This window comes from Macrotis lagotis, chromosome X (assembly GCF_037893015.1).
Source record: "Macrotis lagotis isolate mMagLag1 chromosome X, bilby.v1.9.chrom.fasta, whole genome shotgun sequence".
NCBI classification, from domain to species: domain Eukaryota; kingdom Metazoa; phylum Chordata; class Mammalia; order Peramelemorphia; family Peramelidae; genus Macrotis; species Macrotis lagotis.
This window is the reverse complement of record NC_133666.1, coordinates 626,607,319-626,632,353: the sequence shown is the minus strand read 5'-3', so window position 1 is coordinate 626,632,353 and position 25,035 is coordinate 626,607,319. Positions and strand designations below refer to the sequence as shown.

General features: G+C 50.6%; 2 protein-coding genes across 7 annotated transcripts; one reads left to right on the top strand and one right to left on the bottom strand.

Moving 5' to 3' along the window:
* Nucleotides 1–3,250: 3,250 nt before the first annotated feature.
* Nucleotides 3,251–18,975, bottom strand: PRKCSH (PRKCSH beta subunit of glucosidase II). Of its 3 annotated transcripts, none has more exons than XM_074203466.1 (18): nucleotides 18,524–18,684; nucleotides 18,045–18,173; nucleotides 17,681–17,797; nucleotides 15,695–15,790; nucleotides 15,533–15,590; nucleotides 15,205–15,322; nucleotides 14,079–14,208; nucleotides 13,653–13,737; nucleotides 12,810–12,888; nucleotides 11,918–12,004; nucleotides 11,144–11,305; nucleotides 10,591–10,684; nucleotides 6,874–6,943; nucleotides 5,398–5,487; nucleotides 4,879–4,953; nucleotides 4,678–4,777; nucleotides 4,421–4,577; nucleotides 3,251–4,239 (listed from the first exon to the last, which is right to left on the bottom strand). In XM_074203466.1, exons 2-17 carry the CDS (start codon nucleotides 18,145–18,147, stop codon nucleotides 4,431–4,433), a joined length of 1,611 nt encoding a protein of 536 aa, XP_074059567.1. In that variant the 5' UTR covers nucleotides 18,148–18,173; nucleotides 18,524–18,684; the 3' UTR covers nucleotides 3,251–4,239; nucleotides 4,421–4,430. The 3 variants fall into 3 exon arrangements, with proteins under 3 accessions (XP_074059567.1, XP_074059564.1, XP_074059566.1); XM_074203465.1 differs by having other exon boundaries at nucleotides 3,252–4,239; nucleotides 18,528–18,975; XM_074203463.1 differs by lacking the exon at nucleotides 18,524–18,684 and having other exon boundaries at nucleotides 18,045–18,291.
* On the top strand, nucleotides 11,155–25,007 carry ODAD3 (outer dynein arm docking complex subunit 3). 4 transcript variants are annotated; one of them, XM_074203468.1, is made up of 17 exons: nucleotides 11,155–11,332; nucleotides 12,832–12,940; nucleotides 18,036–18,203; nucleotides 18,574–18,738; nucleotides 19,354–19,719; nucleotides 20,250–20,371; nucleotides 20,721–20,798; nucleotides 21,098–21,268; nucleotides 21,407–21,508; nucleotides 21,702–21,827; nucleotides 22,091–22,213; nucleotides 22,303–22,455; nucleotides 22,879–23,039; nucleotides 23,160–23,316; nucleotides 23,515–23,661; nucleotides 23,824–23,908; nucleotides 24,048–24,640. In XM_074203468.1, exons 5-17 carry the CDS (start codon nucleotides 19,548–19,550, stop codon nucleotides 24,173–24,175), a joined length of 1,725 nt encoding a protein of 574 aa, XP_074059569.1. In that variant the 5' UTR covers nucleotides 11,155–11,332; nucleotides 12,832–12,940; nucleotides 18,036–18,203; nucleotides 18,574–18,738; nucleotides 19,354–19,547; the 3' UTR covers nucleotides 24,176–24,640. The 4 variants fall into 4 exon arrangements, with proteins under 4 accessions (XP_074059569.1, XP_074059571.1, XP_074059568.1 ...); XM_074203470.1 differs by lacking the exon at nucleotides 24,048–24,640 and adding an exon at nucleotides 24,860–25,007 and having other exon boundaries at nucleotides 18,574–19,719; XM_074203467.1 differs by having other exon boundaries at nucleotides 18,455–19,719.
* Nucleotides 25,008–25,035: the final 28 nt, after the last annotated feature.

Here is a 25,035-nt window from a genome sequence, read left to right as displayed (position 1 = left end):
GGCAAAACAAAAACCGAAGATGCAAAGGGGCTGGGGAGTCAGAGGAAGTGGGGGTTCAGAGCCCCCCCATCATCCTGGGCAGATTCTGCCTAGGATCCCTGCCCTTCCAGGCCCCAGGACCAGGAGGGGTGAGGGAGGCAAAGGAACAGGTTTAAAAATCCCCAAAAAAAGAGACCTTGAGAAGGGGGCCTGGCCCCAGGAGATGGTGGGAGGCGGGCGGGGGGGAGAAGCTGAAAACAGAAACACAATGGAAAAAAAGGGGAAAAAAAAAGAAAACTCTATTTTTGTAAAAAGGGAAAAAGACCTTGTGGAGAATTTTTACTGGGGATTCTTGAACTTGACAAAAAAAAAAGACAAAAAGACAAAAAAAATGAGAGGCTTTTTGGCAGGTGAGGCTGATGGGGCTGAGGTTGGGGCCTGGAGGGGGAAGGGAGAAAGGGCTCTTGAAGGGCCCCCCCCCCCCCCGGGAGTGTCATACCTGAGATACACACACACACACACACACACACACACACACACACACACACACACACACAAACACTCACCAATTATAGATACACACTCAAGGGGCCATCAGTCACACGAGATCACACCCACACATGATATCAGAGACACTTTCCACCTCCACCATACAGACACTTACAGACACATACATGAACACACACTACCACACTTAACACAGACACTCCCTCTACTCAACTCCCTTTCTAGTAACTGCCTCAAGTTTCCCTTCAAGGGAGCCCCAGAATGGAAGGACTTAACATACTAGCTCAGAACTAACCTTGGGGCCAGACCAGGGACCAGAGGGACACTCAGCCTCCCCTGGGCATGGCCCCAAGGGGCCAAAGGTCCATGCTCCCCAGCCCCAGCCATCTCCTCCTCCCCTTGTGTCAGCTTATGGGCCCCCCCTGACCTTAGGTCAGAGTACAGCACATCCTGATCTGGGGCCCAAGACAGGCCATAGTGACTTCAGGCCAGGGCCTGGCTCTTGGGCTCATTCTGGGGGAGCCTGAGAGAATGGGGTGTGTGTATGTGTGTGTGTGTGGAGGCAGGGACTCTTTTCTTCTTCCTCTGCCACTACATTCTCTCTCCCCAGAACCAGTGGGGCTGGGGGGAGTGGGCAGCAGTGCCAAGAGGGAGGCAGAGCCCAGATCTCAGTCCTCATCAGGGTCAGGGCTGTGGGAGCAATGACCATATTGTTTGGGAAGAAAGTTGTACCTCCCCCTAACCAGTGGGAGTCAGGATGGGAGGGAGCTCATCCCCCAAACCCTGTGGTCCTAAAGGCATAGGGTCAGTGCCGGCCACTCCCCTCAGCTACACAGTCCTAGACACCAATCTTCCATCCCTAGTTCCCCTATCATGGGGCTGGGCCACAGGAGGCCTGCCTCTCTTTGGAAGGCAGGTGGTGAGACTGTCCCCCAGACCTTGGGCAGCCCAATACCCCCTCCCTATCTATTCCCCAGTGGACAAGCCCTGGCCCTGGTGCTGTGGGAGCCTGAGCCGGCCCCACCCTCCCATCCAAACCCACCTTCTGGGAACAATACAAAGAGGGAAGTAGACACACCTGACCTCCCCTGACACACTCCCAACCTCTCCTTGGTTCAGGGGAACTGAGGCAGCCCCCAGGCCCAGGCCCTGATCCTGGCCCATCCCACCCCTCAGTGATCCCCATTCCCATCCCCTCCATCCTTCCTCCTCCCCCCACCCCACCTCCAAACCCGTCTGGAATGTGCATTTATAGTTTCTGTTTTTTCGTTTCAACAAAAGCGAAGACCGTGGCCTGGCCCTGGCCCCCTTGGTCTGCGGGCTCCGCTCTCCCCAGCTGGGGCAGCCCAGCTCAGCCTCAGTTCAGTGAGACACCATTCACCCAAGTCAGCTTCTTCCTTGTTTCCCGTTAGGCGTTAGTTTGGGGCCTGGACCCCCCTCCCTGCGCTCCCTCCGTCCTGTGCTCCCCCAGTGTTCGTAGGTGTCTGTGGAGCTTCTGCTGCGAGAAAAAAAAACAAACAAAAAAAACAAAAAACAAAAAAACTCACAAAAAGCAAAAAAAAAAAAACAAAAAAGCAAATGACATCAAACAAAAAACCTATAAAAATGAGAGAGAGAAACTGGCACCAATAACTCTTACTACACCTTTTTGCAGAATTTAGCTTCTTGTAGTTTTAACTTATTGTTAACTTAACTATTTATTATTATTCCGGCCTCGTGAGGACATTTGTGTATATTTCTGTTCCTTCATCCTATCCGCAAGTTAAAGGACAGATTTTTTTTTAATTTGCTGAGAAGTGGTTTATGCCTAATTTATTTATCCAAGGGAACAAAAGTGTCGTTGGATGAGAATTATTCCAAGTAACTGGAGAGAGTGGCTGGTGGGGGCCTAGTGCCCAGGCCGGCCCGGGCGGGCGGGCAGCGGGCGGGCGGCAGGATCCGGACGGTTCTTCCGTGGGGTTTTTCGATGTGCTCTATGATTTTGCTCTTGTCTTGTTGGGTACTTTTTTCAGTCCTCATTCTATTAGCTGGTGAAGACTTAAGCTTGTTGTTTATCTACACGGATCTATTTATTCTTGTGAATTTTCTAACCCCACCCTCCTTCTCCCCAGACCCAGAGCAGGGTGGACCCTGAGGGAAGGAGGGATAGGAGAGGCCCCCCTACCCCCCCCAGGCCCAGCCCCAGGAGTCCCCCCCTTGGCCCTTTGCTCTCCCCTCCTCTCTCCCCCTGTTTCTTGGGGCTTTTCCCCCTCCGCCCTTGACACGTGTGAGCACGTATGTGCACACGTGTGTGCAGCGTGTCCTGAGGCTTCTCGGAGCAATAAGGGCGGGCTGGGGGCTTGGAGGGGGGGGGCAGCGGGGGCCCTGAGGGCCGGGCTCTGCTGAGCAGGAGAGAGAGGTGCCCCCTCCCCGCTCCCCCCTCCCCCCAACTCCCACTCCCCAGGCAGAGCCCCCTCCCCCCAGCCTGGCTCTCCCCATCCCCTCCCCACCCACACAGCTTGGGATATTTTTTTCTAAAACTAAACTAAACTCAGCCAGGCTCCCATGGCCAGGCCTTCTCCTTCCCCCAGAGGGGAGGGGAGGGGGCCCTTGGTCTTCCACATCCCTGGAGGGGGCTCAAGCAGGAGGGGGCTCTGCCCACTCCTCCTCACTTCATCCTGTTATTTATTCGGATGGTTTCAAATCATGACAGAGTAAATGTTGGAGGATCAAAAAAAAAAAACTGTAAAAAGAAAAAAAACACTTTGCGTTGAGTTTAGACTATTTATTATGGGATTACAGGCCTGACGCTGTAACAGACTTTTACATGGAATCGTTGGATTATTTGTACTTTTCATGCCAGAAAATAAAAGTTCAGAATCTTACGGGTTTTGGGGTATGTGTGTGTGTTTGCATGTGAGTGAACATGTGTGTTGGGGGGCAGTGTCTCGGCATTTGTTGACTTGCATTTTTCTACATTTTAAGGTGAATGCTCAGGCCTGAGGGAGGCCCAAATCTGACCCCCCCCCCCCACTTCCAAGCTGTGGGATGTGAGCAAGAAGATCCACGGGAGTGTCTTCCTGTGCTACTTTCATTCATCTTCAGAATGGGAATAAAATACTAGTACTTTGTCCCCACAGGACTGATGGGCCTTCCACAAGTGGAGAGGCCATTCCCAGGGACCAGATTCGGAACATCCTGTAGCAATTATAAAACAAAGTTTGCCACAAAGTGCTTTTTAAAAGCCCTCTTACTGACCGAAGAGGAGACTGGGGTCTAAGCAGGACCTGTATGCTATGGGGGCCCAGGACCCTTCCCTCCTGCTCCTGCTCCAGTTCTCCCACCTGAAAAATCCAGAGAATAAGGAGTCAAGTTCCAGTTGTGGGGAAGGAACTGAGTTTATTGTTGAGGTCACAGTGAGGTCAAGATCTACCCCCCACCCCTTTTTTGTTCGCTGAACAGTCAGTCGGCTGGACCACCTGGGCCTGGAGCATGGCCAAGGGGAGAGGGCATCTATCAAATCACCCATCAGTGGGTGGAGCTGCCAATATGGATGGGGGATCGGGCAGGCAAAATGTCCCAGTCACTTGAGCAGTTAGACCAGAGGGAATGGATGAGGCCTCCCCAGGCCTCAAGGTCCTCAGGGGGAGGGGCACACAGAGATTCTCTCCCAAGGAGGAAGAGGATCAGAGGGTCAGCCCCCTGCACTGGGTTCCAAAGAACCAAGGTGGACAGAGACACATGTCCTGGTGGCATTGGCTTCTCTCCAGGATTCTGCAGGAAAAGAATGAGAAATGGGGCTTGGAATGTGTGGCCAGCATCCCAAGCCCCTAGAGGCTGCTGTGGCAACAGAAGAGACAGGGAGGCCTTGGGGATTGAAGTACCAGGCCTAGGGAGTTAGTGGGGAGGGGAAACGTCAGCCTTCCAGATTGTAAGGGGGCAGGGTTGGCCATACCTAGATGGACTCAGAGCTCATCGTGGTCAGGATCTCCAGGGGACTCTGGGGGTGGCTCCTGGCAGGCGGCTGGGGTCACCAGCTCCATCAGGTACTCACATCGGCTCGGCTCAGTGGCACTTGTGACTACAGTTTCCTTCCCACACACCAGCTTCACCTGAGAGCCCATCCCCCCAAATCCAAGGAATGTCAGTGGGGGGGGGTAGACCACAGGGATCTTGGCTCCAACCCCCATCCTGTTCAACCCTGTTTCTCACCTTGGTAGAGCGGTTGGGGCCTTGCCAGCAACCTGTCCCATGCTCATAATGCATGATACGGAATTTATCCTCCTCTGATGCATCCCAGGACCCCCATGTGCTGTAGGGGAGAAGGTGGGCTGAGATCCAGGGCACAGATGGAGGGCAGAGGGTCCTGGGACATGGTGGTGATGAACAGTGGGAGGAAGGGAGGACACTCACCCCAAGTTGGTTTCAGAACCCCCGTGGTTCGGTTTCTGGGTGACTCGGTTGAAGGGACACAATCTATAAATATACCTGCACAGGGAGAAAGGGGTGTTAGTGATAGGACATGGGGGGGGGGCGCAGGGACAATGGAGGTTCTTCCCTGGCAGACTAATGGTCATCCTTCATGGAAGTAGCTGAATGAAGGGGCTAGTCTTTCTCAGAGGTCCCCTCCTCTCTGCATTCCATCACCCTCAGGGAGTGAAACTCAACTCCTGGAGAGTTTCCCCAAGATCCCACCTCTAGGATCTAGGTACAAACGCTGTCTCCCAATATAAATAGCCAGGATGATGTGTCAGCAGGAAAAGGGAAGGCCTTGTACCCACCTTTCCTCCCTTTTCTTCCCCTCTTAAGACCAGGGAGGCCCAATTCAGAATCTATATTCAGGGTCACTGTCCCTGCCTTTGTGGGCACTGTTAAGACCTCCCCATCTTTTCAAGTGCAGTCCAGAGGCACTGCCAGTCCCCAGGCACTTACTCATTGGTGGACAACTCATAACACTGTCCAAACAGGTAGGAAAACTCCCCACTGGGACCCAAGTCCAGTGCCATCTCTTGCTCTAGGTTCCTATGGAGGGAAGAATAGGAGGGATGGGTCTGAGGGCAGCCTCAGAGATTTTCCTCTCAGGTCAGGGAGCCTCCCTGATACCAAATTTATCATCAGCAAGATGGGGAAAGAGGCCAGGATTTGGTGTCAGAACCTGGTTTTAGACCCTGGCCAGGGACTAGGCCCTCTTTTTCTAGGCTCCCACACTGAGGTCTAGGGTTCTTCCCAGCATGAATATTCTATGCCTAAAGGCCACTTTTTGCTGTTTTTAGAGCCTTCAAATCCTATTTTTTTTTTCTCCCAGCTCTAAATTCAGGGCATGTCACAGGCCTCTGGGTCCCCTGGTTCTCCATAATGACCAGGGTTCCAATCTAGCTGGTCAAGCCATTGCCACCCCTCCCCCAGCCCTAGTTCTGACTCAGGGGCCCCAGGGAACCTCCATCTTTTCTATCATCGGGGATAGGACTCCTTACTGAAGCTACCTCTGCACCTCCTCGTAACCAAGGCTACCCTCAATTACTGGGATCCTAGGGCCCTGCTGGAGGTGGTGGCAGGAGGACAGAGCCCCAGCCCTAAATCCCAGGGCTCGGGTTCTCCTCTACCCCTCCCCCAGCAGCTAAGGACATCTGGGAGGGCCCTCATTCATGCCTGTCTTAGGCACCAGAGAGAGAAGCTTATTTAAGCCCCTATCCAGCCTCCTGTCCGTTCCTCCCCTACCCCCAGCTTGGAGGGCCCCCCTCCTCACATGGGGACTGACCACGGCCCTACAAAGGGAGTAAACCCTGGGCCACATGGGTGAAGCTGGGAGAGCCAGTGCATTCACTTCGTACAGAGCCCCTCTTACTGCATGATAATCAGCCCCCCCCCCCAGAAGAGGGGACTGCTGTTTCCTACCCCACCTCCCAGAGAACAGCTCAGTGGAAGGGTAGAATGTCCCATGGGAACCAAAAGGAAAAAAATAATTAACACAAGGATAGAGCATCCAGGCCAGATCCAGCCAGCTCTGAGGCCAGAGATGTCAGAAGCAGGCCTCTGCTCATGCCTCGCCCCAAGGTACAAGTGACTGCACAGATCAGCAGGCACTCGAACACCCTTCTGTACCCTAACTGTGCCCATCTGCATCTCTACTCTTAAAGGACCATAGGGTCTACAAGGACAAATCCAAGGGATTATCTCATCCATACTGGATGTCTCTGGTACAAAGGCCTGGGCTCTGCACATAGTTGAGAACCTAATGCCAGAGAAGGTGGCTTGGCCTGGCAGGGTGGGGGGTTCTCCCAGACCTGGGGAAGGGGAGGGTTAAAGGCTTCTCTTAAGCATTTTGAAGAAGTCCCCTAACCCCCATCCTGCCTCCTGCTCCATCCTTGCCCAGGGCCCACTTCCCTCCCTGGCCAGGGAGCTAGCTACCTGATAGATTCCTCCATCTCTGTCAATGACTTTTCAGCTTCTTCAAAATGGTCCCGAGCTTCCTGGGCCGCTGGAAGGCACAAAAATACCCAGAACTGGGGGGAGGGGGCTACATCAGATCATCTCTTCCCTACTCAGTGTATTTGGGGGAGGCAATCCCAGGCCTCTTTGAGGCTGCTCCCAAGTAGCATCTGGTGTGGGCCGAGCAAACCGAGAAGGGTTTGGACATTTGTAAATCCCATTGTTAGCTCAAAGGGCTACACAACAGGTGGCCAGCCAGATGTGGCCCTTTGGAGTATTGACACTCATATTTTAGGTCCAGAGAGGTCAGGTCACTTGTCCAAAGTCACATAGCTGTTCCTGGCTGCAGAACTAGCATCTGAACATGGATCCCAGGCTCCAAACCCTTTCTTCTATTCCAAGATACCAGGGCAAGCAGCACTGAAATACTGGTGGCAGGACAGAGGCTCACCCCAGCTGTATCATGACCCTGTTCAGCAAAGCAGCCCCAGTGATTGGGGGGTGGGAGAGCCTTCTTGTCTAACTCCTAAAAAAGTCCCTCTCAAGCCCAATCTCAAAAAGTCGCCTCAATCCTGATCACCCCTGTCCTGATGGACCCTGAGCCCCAGGCCCTCTCCACCAGGACAGGACCTCATCTCAGGCCCTCTCTGAGCCCCAGTGGGGGAGACAACTGTAAAAGCCAGGCCTCTCCTGTTAGGCCCCCAGCCCGGGTTTCTTCCAACCCCCATGACTCCCCCATGGTCTAACTTCCCTTTCTCAGAGTAGAAACAGAATGTTCCCCAAGAATAATTACGTGACATTTTCCACATACTCTCAGAATCTCTGTGCAACTCCCTGCCCCTACATCGTGTATGTTGTACGTACATGCAGATAGACACAAACATTACACATGGTTCCCCAAAAGGAACATATCGGTGTGAACAGGGGGCAGCAGTCATCTTGGGTGGGCTTGGTGATGGTATATGGTTTTGACCCCCTTGGTGCTCACATGTGGTCCCTCAGATGGAGAAGTCTCTTATGTCAGCCTTCCCATTTTATAGTGAAGGAAGCTGAGATCAGGGCAGTAATGGGACTTGCTCTAAGGCACAGACAGTACCAGAATCAGCATTTGAATTCCTGCCTTCTGACTTACTGCTGTATGTGAGAGAAAGAGAGAGAAAGAGAGAGAGAGAGAGAGAGAGAGAGAGAGAGAGAGAGAGAGAGCGCGTGTGTGTGTATGGAGAGAGAGAGAGAGACTGCTCAGACGAGGCTCCTCTGAAAGCTATGGCTCCACAGCAAAGCCCACCCTAGAGGACTGAGACCTCAGTAGCTGTGGCTACACAGTTTGCTCAGAACCACTCCTGACTAGCCCCAGCTCCAGCTGGCATAGGGCCTTCGCTGTTTAGGGCATGGATGGATATCAGCCTGAGTGAGGAGCCCCAGTGCAGGTGCTCCAATCTACTAGTCACTAGACACACCTAGCTCCTGGGCCTCAGTTAATCCTGGTTTCTCAGCAGGAAGACTAGAAAATTCTCTGCCCTGTTCACTATAGACCTCCCAGGGGACCCTGCTGGCTCCTCCCTTACCCGCTGATAGAGCCAGAGTTCCTGGTAGAGACTCACAAACAAGCCCAATGGCCCATGGGGAGGAAGGAAAGGGGAATAGGGGATACCAAGGCCACACCCCTATGAGGCTCCCCAACACACACCCAGGGTCAGGCCCAACCCCCTTAGGCTGGCCCAGGTACTTTTCAACAACTTTCTTCCATATTGGAGTCCCTGGATATGGCCAGTAGCTGGGGAAAGTGCCCCTACTGCCTCAAGTGACTGAGCAAGTTCCTCCCCATAAGGCTGCACCAGTGCTGTGTACATCAATGAGCTGTTTTGACATCTCTGCAGGCAGAAGCAGTGTTCTCCCCAATGACTGCCTGGGGAGGGTGGAGGTGTGGGGAGAATCTGTTGTGGGAGAGGGGAAGCAGGGCCTCCCTTCCTTTCCAGAGCAGAGCCTTGGAGAATGGTCCAACCCTGTATCACCTCAAACATCTGTGTTCACTGTTTCCCAGCCTATTCTAGTTCTCCAATCCTGGGCTGTCAGACAGTTTCCAGTGCAGGCCCTGAGGATACACCGAGGGCAGAAGGGCTATCACTGAGAATGGGAAAGAGCAAGAGCTATACACATATCCTTTCCTCTGCACACTGCCTCCTGTGTATCTCTAAGGGGCTCTGGAGATTTGTCAGGATACTTTTACTGTAAGGGCAGTGACTTGTCTCAGGTCACAAAACTAGCGAGGATCAGAGAGAGCTAGAACCAGGGCTAAGCAACCACCCAGGTCCAATCTGAGGCACTCTCACACCCTGAGCTGGTGATCCCATTTTGATGGGTTGGGCCTAGAGTGAGATTGTAAGGGCATGGCCTCACTGCCAGGTCAGGGCGAGGGGAGCAATACCAATACTGTCCAATTAAGCAAAAAGATGTCAACTTCTTAGCTACAGCTAAGGGAGGTGTGAGAGGAACTTAAGAATGCCCTGTATAGACATGCTCACCTATTTCTGTCTTGTGATTTTCCCAAGTCAATCTACTTGGGACTCTACGGCTCCATGGTGCTGTATTATCTTGTGCTCTAGATGGCCCTCCCCATGGACAGCTAGACAACCTTTCCACTGACCCCTCCCCTGTTCATCTCCCTGAGGTTAAATATGAAGCCTCAACTTGATCCCAAGCTTCCTAAGAGGTCAATCTGGGGCAGCAGATTTCATTCCCTGAGATTCTTCAATTCTTCACTCCAAAAGACAGGCCCCCCCCCCCCAAGGATGACCTAAGTCATCTGGTCACAACAGAAAGGGTGGCAATAACCCTAGTTATGCATGCCAGCTTTAGCCAAGAATACTGGCAATCATTCAAAGGCATCTCTCTTCACTCCCACTGCTGTCAGGCATTCATCACCTCATGTTCACAACAGACTGATGCAAAGTCTTAGACCAGGAGCAGGAAGCCTTGTTTCTAGTCCTGGCTTTGCGACAAATTCACTGTGACAAGCTCTTCCCTTCTACAGTCCTTCCTGCCCCTACACCCCCCAAATGTGGTGTTTAAAGTTTCCTACCTCACAGCTCAGATATTTTGTGCAATGATTTCCCCAAGTACCACTTTTATGACATAACCTCCCTTCTCAAAACCTCCTATGGTGATGTCGAGCTGCTCCAACCCTCAGTCTCCAGCTCAGGCCCTCCAAGGCCTGGACACAGGCCACTCTGGCCTTCTCTCCCATTGGTCCCCTTGTCCTTGCTGAGCACAGCAGGAAGCCTCCTTTCTGCCTCTTGGCCTCTGACTATGCCCTCCCTTTCTGCCAAATCCTCTAAGACTGAAATACAAGGTTCACTTCTTCCAGGAAACTCCCAACAATCTCTCCTACTTCTGAGCTCCTCCATGTCTGCCTGACAAATCTGCTCCCTGAACCTGAAATAGGCATCAATGCCTGCAATGTGAACAGCACTGGAATCTAGATTTGAATGTAGTGGATGGTCAGTATTTTCTAAATGAATAGTAAATGAAGTCCATGGGGTAGAGGAAATCCTGGAGGTCCTTCTGGAAGGAAAGACCTGTGGTAGGGAGTGGACCATGGGATGCCCTGCCTGACAAGAAAATGTCCCAGGCTAAGGGTCAACTCCAGACATTTCCCTCCCTTGAGGGGAACTCTCCTCCCCTCCCTAGAAGACATACCATCAATATAGGCCTGGGTTTTTTCATCATACGGAGGCATCTTGTCCTTCTCTACTTCCTCATCCACCTTGACTGGCTGTGAGGGCAATGGCTCCTGGCAGGGGCGGGGGTGGGGGGTGGGGGAGAAGATCAACGAAGTGAACTCAAGCCCCTGGCTCTCTGCCCAAGTACCCCCAAGCCTCACCACCTGGGCTCTAGGCACTCCTGATCTGCCCTATTACCTCTTTCCTAAGAGAGCCTTTGCCTCCACTATATGGGCAGCAGGTCCTCAGGCCCTGAGACCAAACAAAGGCTGATCCAAGCTGGGCTGGGGGGAGGGGAGAGGAAGGCAAAGCCAACAAACAGCAATCAGGGAGCAGGCATCTCTTTTAAGCCATTCCCCTGGGCCCTGGAGATGTTCCTGCCTTTCTCTTCCCTAGCTGTAGTCCACCCGAGCAGCTTTAGTGCCTGCCATTTCTTAATGGGTTTTCAGGAAGCCAGCCAGTATTTGCCTCCACTTCCTTCCCCCCCACCAGCCCCCCCAGAACCCAGGCTTGCTTTCACTTAGCCCTACCTTGTCTTCCTCAGGGCTCTCCTCCTCTTCATCCTCTTCATCCTCCTCTATTTCTTCCTCCAATCCAGGACTTTCATCTTCATCCTCTGTTGGGGATGGCTCTTCTGGGACCTCTAACATCTCCGTTGTGGCCTCAGCAAGAGGTGGCACAGTAGGCAGAGACTAGCAAGTGGCACAGACAAGATACATGTAAGACAGAGATAATACTTTCTCTTTCCCACAGCCTGGTCTGGAGGCTAGAGATCCCAATCCCAGCATACCCACTATCATAGGTCCAGATGGTCTGCTTATTCTCTTGCTTTTTTGATTTAAGAAAACTTTCCCCAAGTTAGGGAAAGACCCTGAGGAATCAGAATGAGGTAGGAAGGGAGATTCACTGGAGAGGGGAGGAGGTGTGGCTTTTGTCAAATGAGGGCTCACCTGCAGGGGAGGGGGTGGGGGTGGGGACTGCCACTGTGACCACAGGCTAGGGCAGTGGGTGGGGAGGAGGAAGGGTGGCAGCTGCCTTGTTAATCAGGAATGGCAGCATCTGCTGCTGCCGGGCCCAGCTGGTTGGGATGGATGGGCTCCAGGGAACGAAATCTCAGCCCCCGCTCTGCCTACTCGCCTGCTTCCCCCGGCTGGCGGATCCTTTGTGAGGTCACAGAGTCCCTTTGGGGCTGGCTCAGACTTGGCCACGTGTGCTGCTGTCTCCCCCTGCTGGCCTCAGTCCACCCTGCACACACACACACCCACGTCTCCTGGACCCTTTGGCTTGGCTCAGCTCCTACTAACCTCCTGCCGGTACTTATCCTTGATGGCTGCCCACAGGCCTTCTCGAAAGCTAGCAGCATCCACCTGCAGGGCCTCTCCCAGCAGAGCCTGGAGCAGAGGACAAGAGCAGCACCTACTCAAACAGTGCTTGGAGGTTGCTAACGGCTTTCCTTACAACACTGCTGTAAAGTAGGGCAAGCAAATGTTGATAATCCCATTTTAGAGATGAGAAAAGTCATGCTACTTAACCAAGATCACACAGAGACACTGGGCTGGACAATGGTGCTGAAGCTCCATATGCACCAACCGCCTCTAGTTTCAGACTCCATCACTGCACTTCAGGACCCCTGAGTGACTCTTATTTAGGCCATGGAACCAAGAAAATGGGAAGATGAGAGAGAGTCTAAGGCCCAGGAGGGGATGACATCACCCCTAACATAGAATTGGGGATTTCCTGGAGGAGCTCCCTGATGGGGTATTGCACCCTGCTGGCAGTGCCTGCCCAGGGGCAACTCCCCCTCCCCTGGGAGGGGCAGTTGTGTGTGCACATCAAAGAACAGGGATCCATCATTACCAGAAGTCTAGCCATAAGACAGAGGGCAGGACATGCAGTCTGTACCTTAACATTCCTGCCACTCGGTCACTCAGGGCGCCCCAAGTCAGGAAGGTGCCTCCAGCTGAGCCCTGCCTAGCTGGCTCTGACCCAAGTCACTCATGAGGAGGCACAAGACAGCAGCAAACAGTTCTGCCCAGGCCTCGGGTCAGTGGCTGTCAAGGCATGTGGACAGAGGCCAGGCCAGCTCAGACAAGGATATCAATCTAGTATCTACCTTTCCTCTTTGAGCCTCACTAGGTCCTTGGGGGTTGTGGACATATACTATAGGGCTAGCCAGTGTGGGGAAGACCCCGTTACCTGGGCTTCTTCCTCTGACAAGGTCCCATCACCATCTGGGTCCAGTTCTGGGTGAGTCTGAAGCTCAGCCACTGAAATCCTGGAAAGAGAGAGGATGAAGCAGTGGCTTGTCAGAAGTGGTCATCTTAGTGGTAAGTGGTAAGCAAGTACTTATTCAGTGTGAAGGAGAGGAGAGACAGTTGGCTATAGCTGATAAACTACGTCCCCAAAGCATAACCCTGTACCCAAAGAATTACAAATTGAAATTTCTTCCTTAACTTCAAGTCACCTCAAAAATCAGGTTTATGGAGTAATGAACACAGAGACAAGGAGACCTGAATTCAAATCCTGCCTTTGACACTCAGTAGCCCCAGGATTCTGGGCAAATAACTTAACCTTGCTGAGCCTTAAGAGTTCCTTGGATAAAATGATCAAGTTGGACTAAATGATGTCTAACAGTTTTCTTTCTTGTTCTAAAACTATGATCCTGTTATTAGTTCATATCCAGGGAGAAAAGGAAGAGAGAACATATATTTGTCAAGGCCATACCAAAGTTACTACCTTCCCTGTCTTTGTCCAATCTTTTGGCATTATTATTAACCACCTAGGGAGGACAGACAACCTTAGATTAAAAACAAGTCAGGTGATCTAAAGCAACAGCTAACTCAGAGCAGTCTGAGATGAACATGGTGGTGGTGGTGGGGGCTCAGGTTGGAACGAGTCCCTTCTCTCTAGGTAGGGGAGGAATCTGGGACTGACTGCTCTTCCCAGTAAAGACCTAGGACTAGGAAACAGACAGGAGTGGCAGGGAGGAAGCTCCAGGAAGCAGTACCCCCAGTACCCCCCACAGCCCACAGCACTCACACTCCATCGGTGTTGTCATCCAGCTCCTGGAAAGCATTGGCAGCCTGCTCCTGGTCCCGTGCAGCCCTGGCGGCTGCCTGCTGCTCTGTTCACATACAACCAGCTCCATTACTTCACAGAGAATTGGGACTGTTCCCAAAGCCAGGAGGAATGCAGGGCACCCCCTTCTTCCTCACCTCCTCTTCCACCCCAGGGTCGGGTCCTATTTGACTGCCTAGAATGCCCTTTTCTAAGTAAATTCTAATCTTCAAAGTTCATTTACTTCCTGCCCATGTTCATGACCCTTCCCTGACTGTACCAGGTCTAATCTCATTCTCAGCATTAGTCCTTATTGTGGCTTACAATGCCCAATAAGATGTGCTGGAAGGGGGCACAGGGGGATTCCTGTGGAAGAGAGGGCAGTGGGAGACCTTTAGAGGAAGTTACCTTCCCACAGCCTCTGGTGCCGTTCCTTGAATTCTTTCTCAGGCTTCTCTGCTTCGTCCTTCACTGCTCTCAGCATCGACACTTGCTCCTCCAGGGCCTTCTTTGACTCTTGCAAACCAAGGAGCTTGCTCTGATTGCAAGAAAGTACTTAAATGTTGCCAGCTTGAGAGCCAGGTTGGTCAGGGTCAGAGTTCCCAGGGCTGGCCCAAGGAGTTGGGAACAAACTACCTCCTCCCATTCAAGCAGCCTAAGGATGAGACTGGGAGAATGCCCAAGGTCATGCAATCATTAGATGCAGAGCTAAAAATGGCTTAAGGGATGATTTAAGATAACAACTTTATTCTACCAAGGGAAAAATTGACTGACAAAAAAGGGGAAGGGGCTTATTCAATGTCACTCAGGTAGGAGAACTGAGACTCAATTGTTTGGTTAAATTAAATTACTTTTCTATTACAAACTGATACTTTTCCAAGTGCTTTAGCACCTGCTCATTTCACTCTCTCCATTGCCCCAAGACTAGCTGAAGTCAGCTGGGCAAAGGTCAGTGAGAACCAACCCTATTAGAGGAAAGCTGTTTCAGCCCTTTTTTGCTTATCTGCACCACATCTACACTAACTGGGCACTTACTGGGTTAGAAAGGGAGTCTCCTACATCTTTAATAAAGAATCAAGGCAAGGGAATAGTCATCTTCTCTGATGAGCACCAGGGATTCAATTCATCAAAGACAAGAAATGGGAGGAATCAAGAAACCTATTCCTGCCTGTTTCAGACAAAATTTTAATTGCTCTGGTACAAGCTTTGGATTCAAGTAAAGGGAAATAGGAGGCAAGATATGGCTAAGGGTCAAGGAGGGAGAACAAGACCACTTTGAAAACCACAAACAAGGAATCCAACAGTTTCCATCAGAAAGATAATTCTTAATCCTCTCTACCAGAATTACTTGAAATGGACCTTGGAAATCATCTTTTCCAACTTCTCACTTTAGAGGTGAGGAAACACGTCCAGAGAGATACCAAGGAATTTCTCTAAGGTCACATCAGGATTCAGGAGTCATGCTTAAACCCTACCCTTTCTCCAAAGTGGGGCAATTCCTATAGAGCAGGGTAGGAACACCATCCTGCCTCACCCGCTTTTCTTCCTGGCCCTTCTTCCCTTCTTCAATCAGGATCTTCTTGAGCCGAAAGCCTTCCCGGGCAACCTCTGCCATCTGTTCCAGAGTCTCCTTCTCCTTCCGGCCCATTTCCCTGGGTAGGCAGGCAGGGGAGGAAACATACAAGGATTAGGGAAAGCAAAAATCCTAGAACAAAACATCTCAGAGCATTCCAATGGATTTTCCTGACTCCTCACCCACTAGTCTGAATATAAGGAGAGAATGAAGAATATGTACCAGGCCCCTCTAAGAGAGAAGAAAGTTGGTGGTAGATGAGTCTTCCCCTAACTATCCAACCACATACCTGCAAGTGTTCTCACAGACAACACCACTGTTGTACTCATCTGTGGCATCACAACAATCTAAAGGAGGGAAGCAGAGAACAGTCAGTGAGACCAGATCTAGCAACCAAGACAACTACCCCAGTCCAGGCTTCTGGTCAGCCCAAGTTTAAAAGGAGTCTTACCACAGATGCCATCATTGACACGGTTTGAGGGAATATAGTGGGGCTTGTAGCCAGCATTAGTACAGTGGAAGCGTCCCTCTGGGCAGGCAGCCGTCCCTAACAGCCATGGAGAAAAGGAAAAGTTATTTACTACATCCTTCAAAAAAAAAATTTTTTTTTTGCAAGGCAAATGGGGTTAAGTGGCTTGCCCAAGGCCACACAGTTAGGTAATTATTAAGTGTCTGAGGCTGGATTTGAACCCAGGTACTCCTGACTTCAGGGCCGGTGCTTTATCCACTGTGCCACCTCGCTGCCCCACCCTTCAAAAATTAAGTTGATCCAAAGTGAAAAATAAAACAATATGTAGAGAGACAAGGAAGAGGATGGAGAGTTAAACATAGGTAGGTACAAAGAAAAATATGCGAAGACAAATATGTAGTGTCACAAAGAGAGACAAAAAGGTGAAAGAAATACAGATACAAAACATGGGGAAGGAGAGGTAAGCATGGAGATCACAGTTAAAATTACCTTCAGAGTCAATAATAAAATCTTCTATTTGGTTTTAAAATCTTTCAAAACTTGACTACTAGCTATATTTCTAGTCTTACATTTACCAGATAATACTCTGCAATCCAGTGATGAGGTCTTTTTTTTTTTTTTGCTATTATATGAATGAGACTCTCTACTTTCCAACTTCCAAGCATTTTAACTGGCTGTCTCTCATACCTGGAGTTCTCTTCACCCTCTTCTCTATCTCCTGGCTTCCTTCATATCTCAAAGGAAGTTCCTTTCAACAAGAAATCTTTCCTGGAATCCCTCTGAGATTAACTCTAACATAATTTGTTTATATGTTGCCTATCCATAGTAATCTGCATTTTGTCTCCTGAATTAGACTGTGAGCATCTTGAGAGCAGGTATTAGTTTGGGGGTTGATTTTGGGGTTATTTTTTGCCTTTTCAATTTTTTTTTTTAGGTTTTTGCAAGGCAAATGGGGTTAAGTGGCTTGCTCAAGTCCACACAGCTAGGTAATTATTATGTGTCTGAGACCAGATTTGAACCCAGGTACTTCTGATTCCAGGGCCGGTGCTTTATCTACTACACCACCTGGCTGCCTTTGCCTTTTCAATTAGTACACAATAAATCCTTGTTCACTTGGCAAACCCAGATGGGTCCACAGATAGAGACAAATTGGCGGACAGACACATGTGGACATAAAGAGAAAAATGCAGAGACATATGGAAAGATGAACATGGGCAGTTTGAAAGCTACAGATGGGTAAATGGCTAGACACAGATAGATGAAGACTAAGGACATAGACAAAGACAGACTGACATATAGACAGTGGGTGGTTAGGTGGCACAGTGGATAGAGCACCAGCCCTGGAGTCAGGAGTACCTGAGTTCAAATCTGACCTCAGACACTTTAATAATTACCTAGTTGTGTGGCCTTGGGCAAGCCACTTAACCCCATTTGTCCTGCAAAAAACCTGAAAAACAAAAAACCAACCCCCCCCCCAACAGAAATGAACAGAGACAAGTGGACAGGAAAACACACACATGTGAGAAGATCTCTTCATAGACATAAACAGACAAATACATATGTGGACAAGCAGACAGAAGAAAATGGAAGAATACAGAGGAAAGAACATACAGATACACAAAGATGGGTTTATCTTTAAAGATGCACAGACAAGTAGATAGCACATAAACAAATGGATAGGCCAATATGTATAGAAAGGAAATATGAACAGTAAGATGGGCACAGGGGAAGAAAGATGAACCAAATATGCAAATGAAGAAACAGAGGGAGAGAAAAAAGGAGACAATAAGACCAGTCTGGACAGTCTAGTCCAAGCTCAAACAGAGTGACAAAGATCAAAAGAAAAACAAGAAAAAGAGGAAGACCAAGTTAATAAATAACCATTAACCTCCCACTTGTAGTTGAGTTCAAACAGGGCACACTGTTCTTAGCCCTTCTACCCTCCTCCAGAGGGTTCCTCATTCCCACCTGGTTCATCAGAGCCATCCTGACAATCACAGTAGTCGTCATTCACTTGATCAAAGGGAATAGTGGAGGACCCATCCAGGCAGGTGAAGGGTTTAGATTTGTCATAGAAATGATGATCTAAAGAGGTTAAAAAAAGAAATTTAGCTTCCCACCCATATAAGCTTAGAGGACCCAAAAGGCTTTTAACAGTCCCCCCTGGATCAATGTGCATGACATGGGAAACTCAAGAGTATTCTTCTTCCCCGGCCCCCATCCAGGAATGGGAAACTGAGCCCCTGCCCGGCCAGGCGCGGCTGCGCTCCCACTCCGAGCCCCGGGGGGCCTCCTCCTAACTGCAGTCTCTGGTCTCCTGCAGAGGACTCACTGGTAAGGGAGACACCCCGAGGCCTTTTGACTTCCACGGCAGCTGTGGCGGTGCTCAGCAGCAGCAGCAGCAGCAGCGGCGGCGGCGGCGGCGGCAGACACATTGTGCCGGGCACAGGAAGCTGCAACTCTTGGGCCCAGAGCAAACAGGGGGCAGCAGGTGAGGGCCCAGGGGAAGGTGCTCGCCTTTCAAACTGCACCCACCACCCAGGGCGGGCAATCGTCGCAGTCATTCACCCGCCTCCTAGCCAATGGGAGCCCCTCAGCCCCCTCTCCGCCAATAGGCGCCCCTCATCCTCCTCTCCACCAATGGGAACTCCCGCCCCCTCGCAGCCACCGGCAGCCCCTCGCTCTCGGCCCAGTCAATGGGAGTCCAGCCCTCTTAGTCAGAGTCCTCCCCCTCTCACCCAGTCCATCCAGCTCCCTCACCACAAATGCGGGCCCTCATCAGCCTCCCCTCCACCCACTCCGCCGGCAGACCTACGCGGGGTCGGAGCCAGAAATCACTCCTAGCCACCCCTGCTTCCCAGCACACGCCCGATCCGGCTCCAGCGAAGAACCGGAAGCGGAAGAGGAGAACTCTAGAACTTCCGGCTTGCTGTCCAATCCCGGCTGCCCGGGCGGCTGCGGCAAGCGGCTCAGAGAATCATATTGAGTGTGGCGGAAGGGAACTCAAGTTCAATCAGCCATCTTGGGTAGGACAGTCGGAGCCAAGGTCTCGCGCTTAATGGCGGCTGCAGGCGCCATCTTGGTAGCGGAGCGATTTACTGCTGGAAAAGCAGAAATAAATGGAAAATCCCTCTATTATCTTCCCCTGGAGCCACAGATAGTTCTGGCACGATCCCCAGAATCTAGAAGTCCGAGATCATTCTACAGTCGGCGGCGACCTCCGCCCTCGCCACCTTTCACCCCAAGCCTCCTCCTCTCCCGCCTCCCTTCTTTCCCAGCATGCCCCGCCCAGCCTCCAGGCCGGTCCCGCCTCCCGTCCCCGTGGCACAACGCCAGCCAATGGGAACGATCGCGTGGGACGCGGTCGGTTTCCATAGTAGCGACCAGCGGGAGGGGGTGGAGGGATGGTTTCCTAGCAACGGAGACAGATGCTGAGAGCTCCATCTGGACCTAGTCTGGGACCCTCGAATCTGAGCCGCAGGCGACAGCAGAGCGCCCTCCAGGAATGTCCAGACGCTAGCCTTTCCCACAGTCCCCTCCTGTCCTGGCACAGTCCTTCCCTGAACCCCAGGGAATAAGCTCTCAGATCCCCTCTGTTCTACCTGGACTTCCAACCTTTATTTCCCCTTCTCTCCCTTTAGTTCCTTCTCCGGATACGCTATCCATTTTCCAAATCTCACAGGATTGGACACTACATACTCCCTCATCCCAGGAGGATATCTTCTCTTTGCTGTACCCCACTCAAAGGCTAATTTCTGCTCCCTCCCCCTAGGGTGGTTTCTATACCACCCTTTATTCAAAGACACTAAGGAGACTCCCTTGCAAAGGCTTAAACATGGTTCCCCTATACCCCCCAGCTCCTTCCTCTTTCCTCAAGCCCAGTTCAAGGCCAGGTTCAAGGCTTCAGGCAAAATCTCCACAGAAATGTCCACCTACCCGCCATACTGGAGTGAAGCCTCCTGTTCATGTGCAGATTGCTGAGCTGCATAGGAAAATCCAATTGTTGGGTAAGCATGTTTATGCGGGTTACAGAAAGGAGAGAAACAGAGTACCTGGGGCAGACTAAGTTTTGGCGAGCGAGGGTGGTGTTGAAGAATTTTAGTCACAAAGGAGATAGAGTCTAGGCTGTCAGAGAATAAGAATCTAAGAGATGGAAAAGATTGGAAAGAAGTTGGGCTCAGAGAAAGATGAGGGAATGATGATGATTAGAACTAAAATAGAAAGGGTGGCGAGATGGGATGGACAAAAATTGGGGTCAGAAAGAAACATTAAGTTACAGGTAAGACCTTAGGGAATTTGTTCATAGTTTGAGAGGAAGATCAAAGACAGAGTGGTAATAAAAATGGAGTCGTTTGGGGAAGGGGGCCAAGGCAATAATAGGCTAATGGGAAGATGGAAAGAGAGATTTCAGAGGAGGCTGGGAAATATGAGATATTTGTGGGTAGGACAAGGGCTGAAGGAGGGAAATAATAGTTGGGAAAGTGAAGAGATAGGCTCCGGAAGTATGGTGGGTGCTCACACTCTGCTTTGCCCCCAGAGGGCGACCGTAAGTTCTTTTATGAGAAGACTCAGGGAACCATCAAAAAGAACAAGGAAACCATTAAACAACTTCGAGAAGAGAACAAGATATCATACCAGAAGCTGTCAGACATGTTCATTGTGAGGGCTGTGGTGGAGGGAGCAGAAAAGAGGAGGGGAGGCGGGGGGGGGGGGGAGTAGGGAGGAGGCTCCCATGCTCCATTGACCTTTAAGGGGAAAGCTGCACAAACCATGCTCTGGTGCTGGTCTAGACCAAGGCCACCTGGGTCATGGGAGCAGGCTGAATAAGGAAAGCAAGGCTCTTTCCTTCCTTTTCTTTTCCAAGGTGGGGGGTGGTTAGCATTTGTGTGGGAGAACTTTGCTTCCAAGGTACTTGGAGATCTGAAGTTATTGATGCCCTTGAGAGTGGGTGAAACATGCCTAGGGGTAGAGTGAAGTAGGAAATGTTTTTGGTTTCTTGACTTCACAGGGTGATGAGAAAGTAGTGCGCATGGTCATCAGAGAGTGGAAGGAGGAAAAGCCCTATCTGAAAAACAAGAATGGGGAGGTAGGTTGTAAAGTTAGTTTCAGCCATGACCAGACACTCAACTTACAGATTCCCAGAGTCCCTTCTAATAGCCTCCTTTTCTGAATCCTGTATAATCACTCAGAAAGTGAGGGTGTATGTATATACACATTTATGTGTGTGTATATACATATATATATATATAATATGTATTTACATGACATTATAAATGATATACATTATATATATATGTATAGTATATGGTTATATGTACATATATAATCAGCAATCTATATCACATACACACATATTTTTATCTATCATCTAATCTTGGCCTCCAGGAAGCTGTGGCCCTTATGGATCATCGGCTGAATTGGAAAATGAAACAATTAAATGCCCTTCGACATGAGGCAGAGCAAAGGCAGCAAAGAATAGAAGAACTCCAGCTACAGTTTTCACTTCGAGAGAAGGAGATAAATGAATTTCAAGACAGAAACAATGAGGTGGCAAAGGTGGGAATTAGGCCCTGTTGAATTTAAGCAGGTTAGAGAAAGAACATGGGTGGGTTATGGGACCAGAGAGAGCTCATGATTGGTTAGTGACCTGGAGAAGGGAGGAACCATGATTGATCTCTGCCTCCTCTCCCCCAGACCATGCGCAACTTGGAAAATCGGCTGGCAAAGGCCCTGCTGAAGGCTGATGAGGCAGAACATATTACCCAAGTTTACCTGCAGCTGAAGGCTTACTTGCAGGTGGAGTAGCATGAAAATGAATGGGTTAGATGTAAGTGGTGGGGTCCTATATGTGAGGAAATTGCTTTCTGGACCTAGATATATAGTTAGGAGGGGGCTTGATTCTATGGTGAAGATCTGAGCAAACAAGAAGGCCTTCTTCCTTGAATCTTATACTCTCCTGGCCCTCCCCTTTCCACTCCTTTTTTTCCAGGAAGAGAGCCTGAACTTTGAGAACAAATTGGATGCAATGGAGCATGAAATCATTCGACTAAGATGTGAATTCTCAGAACTGCAGAATTTGAGTCAGGAAGCCACAGATGCTCGGGATACTGCCAAGGTATGACCTAGCCTCACTCTGGTCCTCACTTGACCTCAACCTGGCCAAGCTTTTGCCCATCATAGTTAGACACTTTTAAAGCCAAGCCTGTAGATCCAGCCTCCTGAGTTCTGGGTGGCAGAACTGGTACTGGAACAGGGGGCCATGAGTCTGTGAGCAGCAGCCCCTTCCCCTCCTTCAGGGGCAGGAACCCTGAAGTTTTGCCCCCCCCCAGGAGCTCTTCCTTTCCCTGATGTTCTTGGCACTTCCTTCCCCCCACCCAGAGTGAACTTCAGAAACTGGAGGAGAACTTATTCAAAGATCGGAAGGAACGAGACAGAGTACTATTGGAGGCCAAGAAGAAAGTGGAAGAAAAGAAGCTTCAGAATGAGAGGATTGAGAGGAAGGTGTGTGGACTCAGTTCAGAGGAGGCAGGGGAGCAGGGCAGCTGGAGAACTGAGGACCCCGACTTCCATGCCACCCATTGTATCCACAGACCCAGCAGAGAGATCAAGTAACCATTCCATCTGATGAAACCTTAGAAGGTACAGGAACAGTAGCAGGAACCTTAAAGATCCGCTGGAGCATGTACCAAATGGAGCTTGCATTTGATAGGATCAAGGTTGCCACTGGCATAGCAGACCCCAATGTGAGTCACTGAACAGGGAGAGGGGAGACTAGGGCAAGCCTTCTGGCTGCTTTTGTTCACTGGTCCTATCTAACTAAGGGAGGATACTCTAAGTGGGAGAAAGAAGACCTGAAGCTGAGGTTCCCTGGGGGCCCTAACCAAGACATATGAAATAAGTGAAGGGTACCTTCAACTCTCAAAAAAATAGAGAAGAGACAAGAACATTCATGCAGCTATGATCTTCCTGTCTATGTCTCTGTCTCTCTCTTCCATTCTCATTCTGTGACCTAGGGGTAGATAGGTCAGATAGCCAACATGCTCCTATGTCTGGGAATGACTCCACTTTTACTTCACATCTTTGACCAGGAAGGAGGAAAACTAGTCTGGGTTCTCCCAGGTGTGTCTGTGTCCCTGAATGAGTGGATATGTGTGTGGGGGGGGCAGTCTGTGGTGGACAGGTTTTTGGCCCAGAAGGAGACATTCACACACCTGGAGTCCCTGAAGCAAGAGAATGAAGTGGAGACTGTTATGCTGAAAGAAGACAAGGAGCGTCTGCAGAAAAAGCTTACTCAGCTCAAGTACTCTGGAGAGACCAAGACCATCAGGTTCTCAGAGAGGGGAAGGGTTGCTGGGTGAGGTAAGGGATTGAATGTGATGCCTTAGGCTCTCCCAAGGCCCCTCACACCTGTTCCTGCCCCCCCCACCCCCCTCCCTGCCCAAACCAGGGATCAGGAGACCTTTGATGAGCTTCGCATGGATGTGGAAATCCAGGAGAAACAAGTAGCAGCAGCTAAGGAGGATCTGCAAAATACCATTTTAGCTCTACAATTAGCCAAAGCCGGGGTTGAGCACCTGGCTGAAAAATTGCAGCATATCCCTGTGGTATACATAGGAATCCTTCTTTTAACCCTTTCAAGTCTCCTATTTATCCAACTTCAACATCCTCTTATGCCTAATCCCTGCCCCCCCACTTTCCCAGGGTCTCCCACAGAAACCCCCGAATCCCCTGTCACTCCCTCTTTTTGGGGTATTGCTTAGAAATTTCCTGTGATCTCATTTCCCCCCAACCACATCCCCTAGGAGAAAAGCAAAAAGGAGCTAAACCCTAATGCCCTAGATTATGTGCTGGACCTTATGGCTCAAAATGAAGAGAAGGTGCTCAAACTTCAGAGAGATATGGAGGGACACAACATACCAGATATACTGCAGAAGCTTGCTGAACGGGAGGTAGGCATCCTGAAAGGGTCTAAGTGGGGAACTGTTCCAAATTTTCCCATTTCCGTCATGTTCCTGCTCCTGGATGTTTAAATCCCTAGACAGAGCTCCCCACTGCCTATTTCCTTCCCTCTTTCCCCCAGCAACCTCTAACTCTACATTTTCCTCCCCCAGTATTATGCCACCCTGGAGGGGAAACTCCCCCCTCACAACACCCGCATCGTACTGCCCACATCTACCTCCAAGGATATGTTCTTTGGTGAGTCAGCCTGGGGGTAGCTAGGGAGAGGGAACAAGCAAAAAGAAATGCACAAGGGAATGGGAGCAGGGAATATCTTAATGTCTCCCACCCCTCTCCCTCATCCTGTTCACGCTCATGCTGCTCATGTCTCCCCCAGATGAGGAAGAGAGTGAGGAGGAGCCCGGGGAGATAGTAACCCGAGCTTCCTTGAAGTTCCAGTCTCAGAAACTCATAGAGTCCAAAAGCAAGAAGAAAAGCCGATCCCGATCTCGAAGGCGGTTGTAGATGCCACACCCTCCTGGCCTGGCTGCTAGTGCCTCTCCAGGGGGGCAGTTACAGACCCCAACCTGGGCCAGTTAGAGTATTATGTGGCCTTGCCCAGCCCGGTTCTTTCTGGAAGGCCCGAATGGTGGACTTGGGTCCTCTCCCCTTCCTCAAGATCTAGCTAGAGGATTTGGGTCCCCTCCTACCTAGGAGTAAGTTTTGTCCTGCATAGCTGGGCAAGAGCAGTTTGGGGCCTTTTGCATCCCTAAGGCCTGGGAGAGTAGCAATGTTGCTGTCCCTTGGGAGGCAGGGCCAAGGCCTTGCTGGCCCAGCTTAGGGGAGGTGAGACCTAGTTCCTGACTGTTCCCACCATCCATCATAAATCTCCTGGGACTGGGAAGGTCTCTCAGGCCCTGTATTACAATCAGGGTCCACTGCCCGCCTCCCAGTGGTCATTTTTTTTCAGGCAATAAAAGTTACAAAGGAGCCTGGGCTGTGTTCCTGTGTCTGCCTGCCAGGGGTCTCTGGTGCCTGGCAGAAGGGTCACTGACATTGACCCTGAGGGAAAGAGGGAGGGCTGCAGAGACACTGAGTCCTAAGTGCTGACAACTGGATAGGAGCATAAGCTATAAGAAACATTTTTCATATTATCCCATTTGCTCCTCACATCAGCCTTGTGAAGTACTGTTATCCCCAATTTTACAGATGAGGAACCGGGCTCAGAGGTTAAGTGACTTGCCCACTGAAACACAGATAAGTAGAGACAGATAATTAGGAATCTAGAGAAACAGTTTTGGCCAGGATAGCCTGGGTGGAGACCTTGGCCAAGACAGATAGATGGAGGCTGGTTAGGTTTCAGGTCCTGGTGGGGATTGGGGGGT

Excerpts from the sequence above, each read along its gene's own strand:
- PRKCSH (XM_074203463.1), bottom strand. The coding sequence starts at position 18,276 with ATGACTGCGACGATTGCCCGCCCTGGGTGGTGGGTGCAGTTTGAAAGG. Across the intron at positions 12,889-13,652 it reads GATGACAACACCGATGGAGT|GATTTCAGTGGCTGAGCTTC; the intron begins GTGAGTGCTGTG and ends CTCTCTTTCCAG. Across the intron at positions 4,578-4,677 it reads GCCCCAACCGCTCTACCAAG|GTGAAGCTGGTGTGTGGGAA; the intron begins GTGAGAAACAGG and ends ATGGGCTCTCAG.
- ODAD3 (XM_074203469.1), top strand. The coding sequence starts at position 19,548 with ATGGTTCCCCTATACCCCCCAGCTCCTTCCTCTTTCCTCAAGCCCAGT. Across the intron at positions 22,214-22,302 it reads ATGAGAGGATTGAGAGGAAG|ACCCAGCAGAGAGATCAAGT; the intron begins GTGTGTGGACTC and ends TTGTATCCACAG. Across the intron at positions 22,456-22,878 it reads CTGGCATAGCAGACCCCAAT|TCTGTGGTGGACAGGTTTTT; the intron begins GTGAGTCACTGA and ends TGGGGGGGGCAG.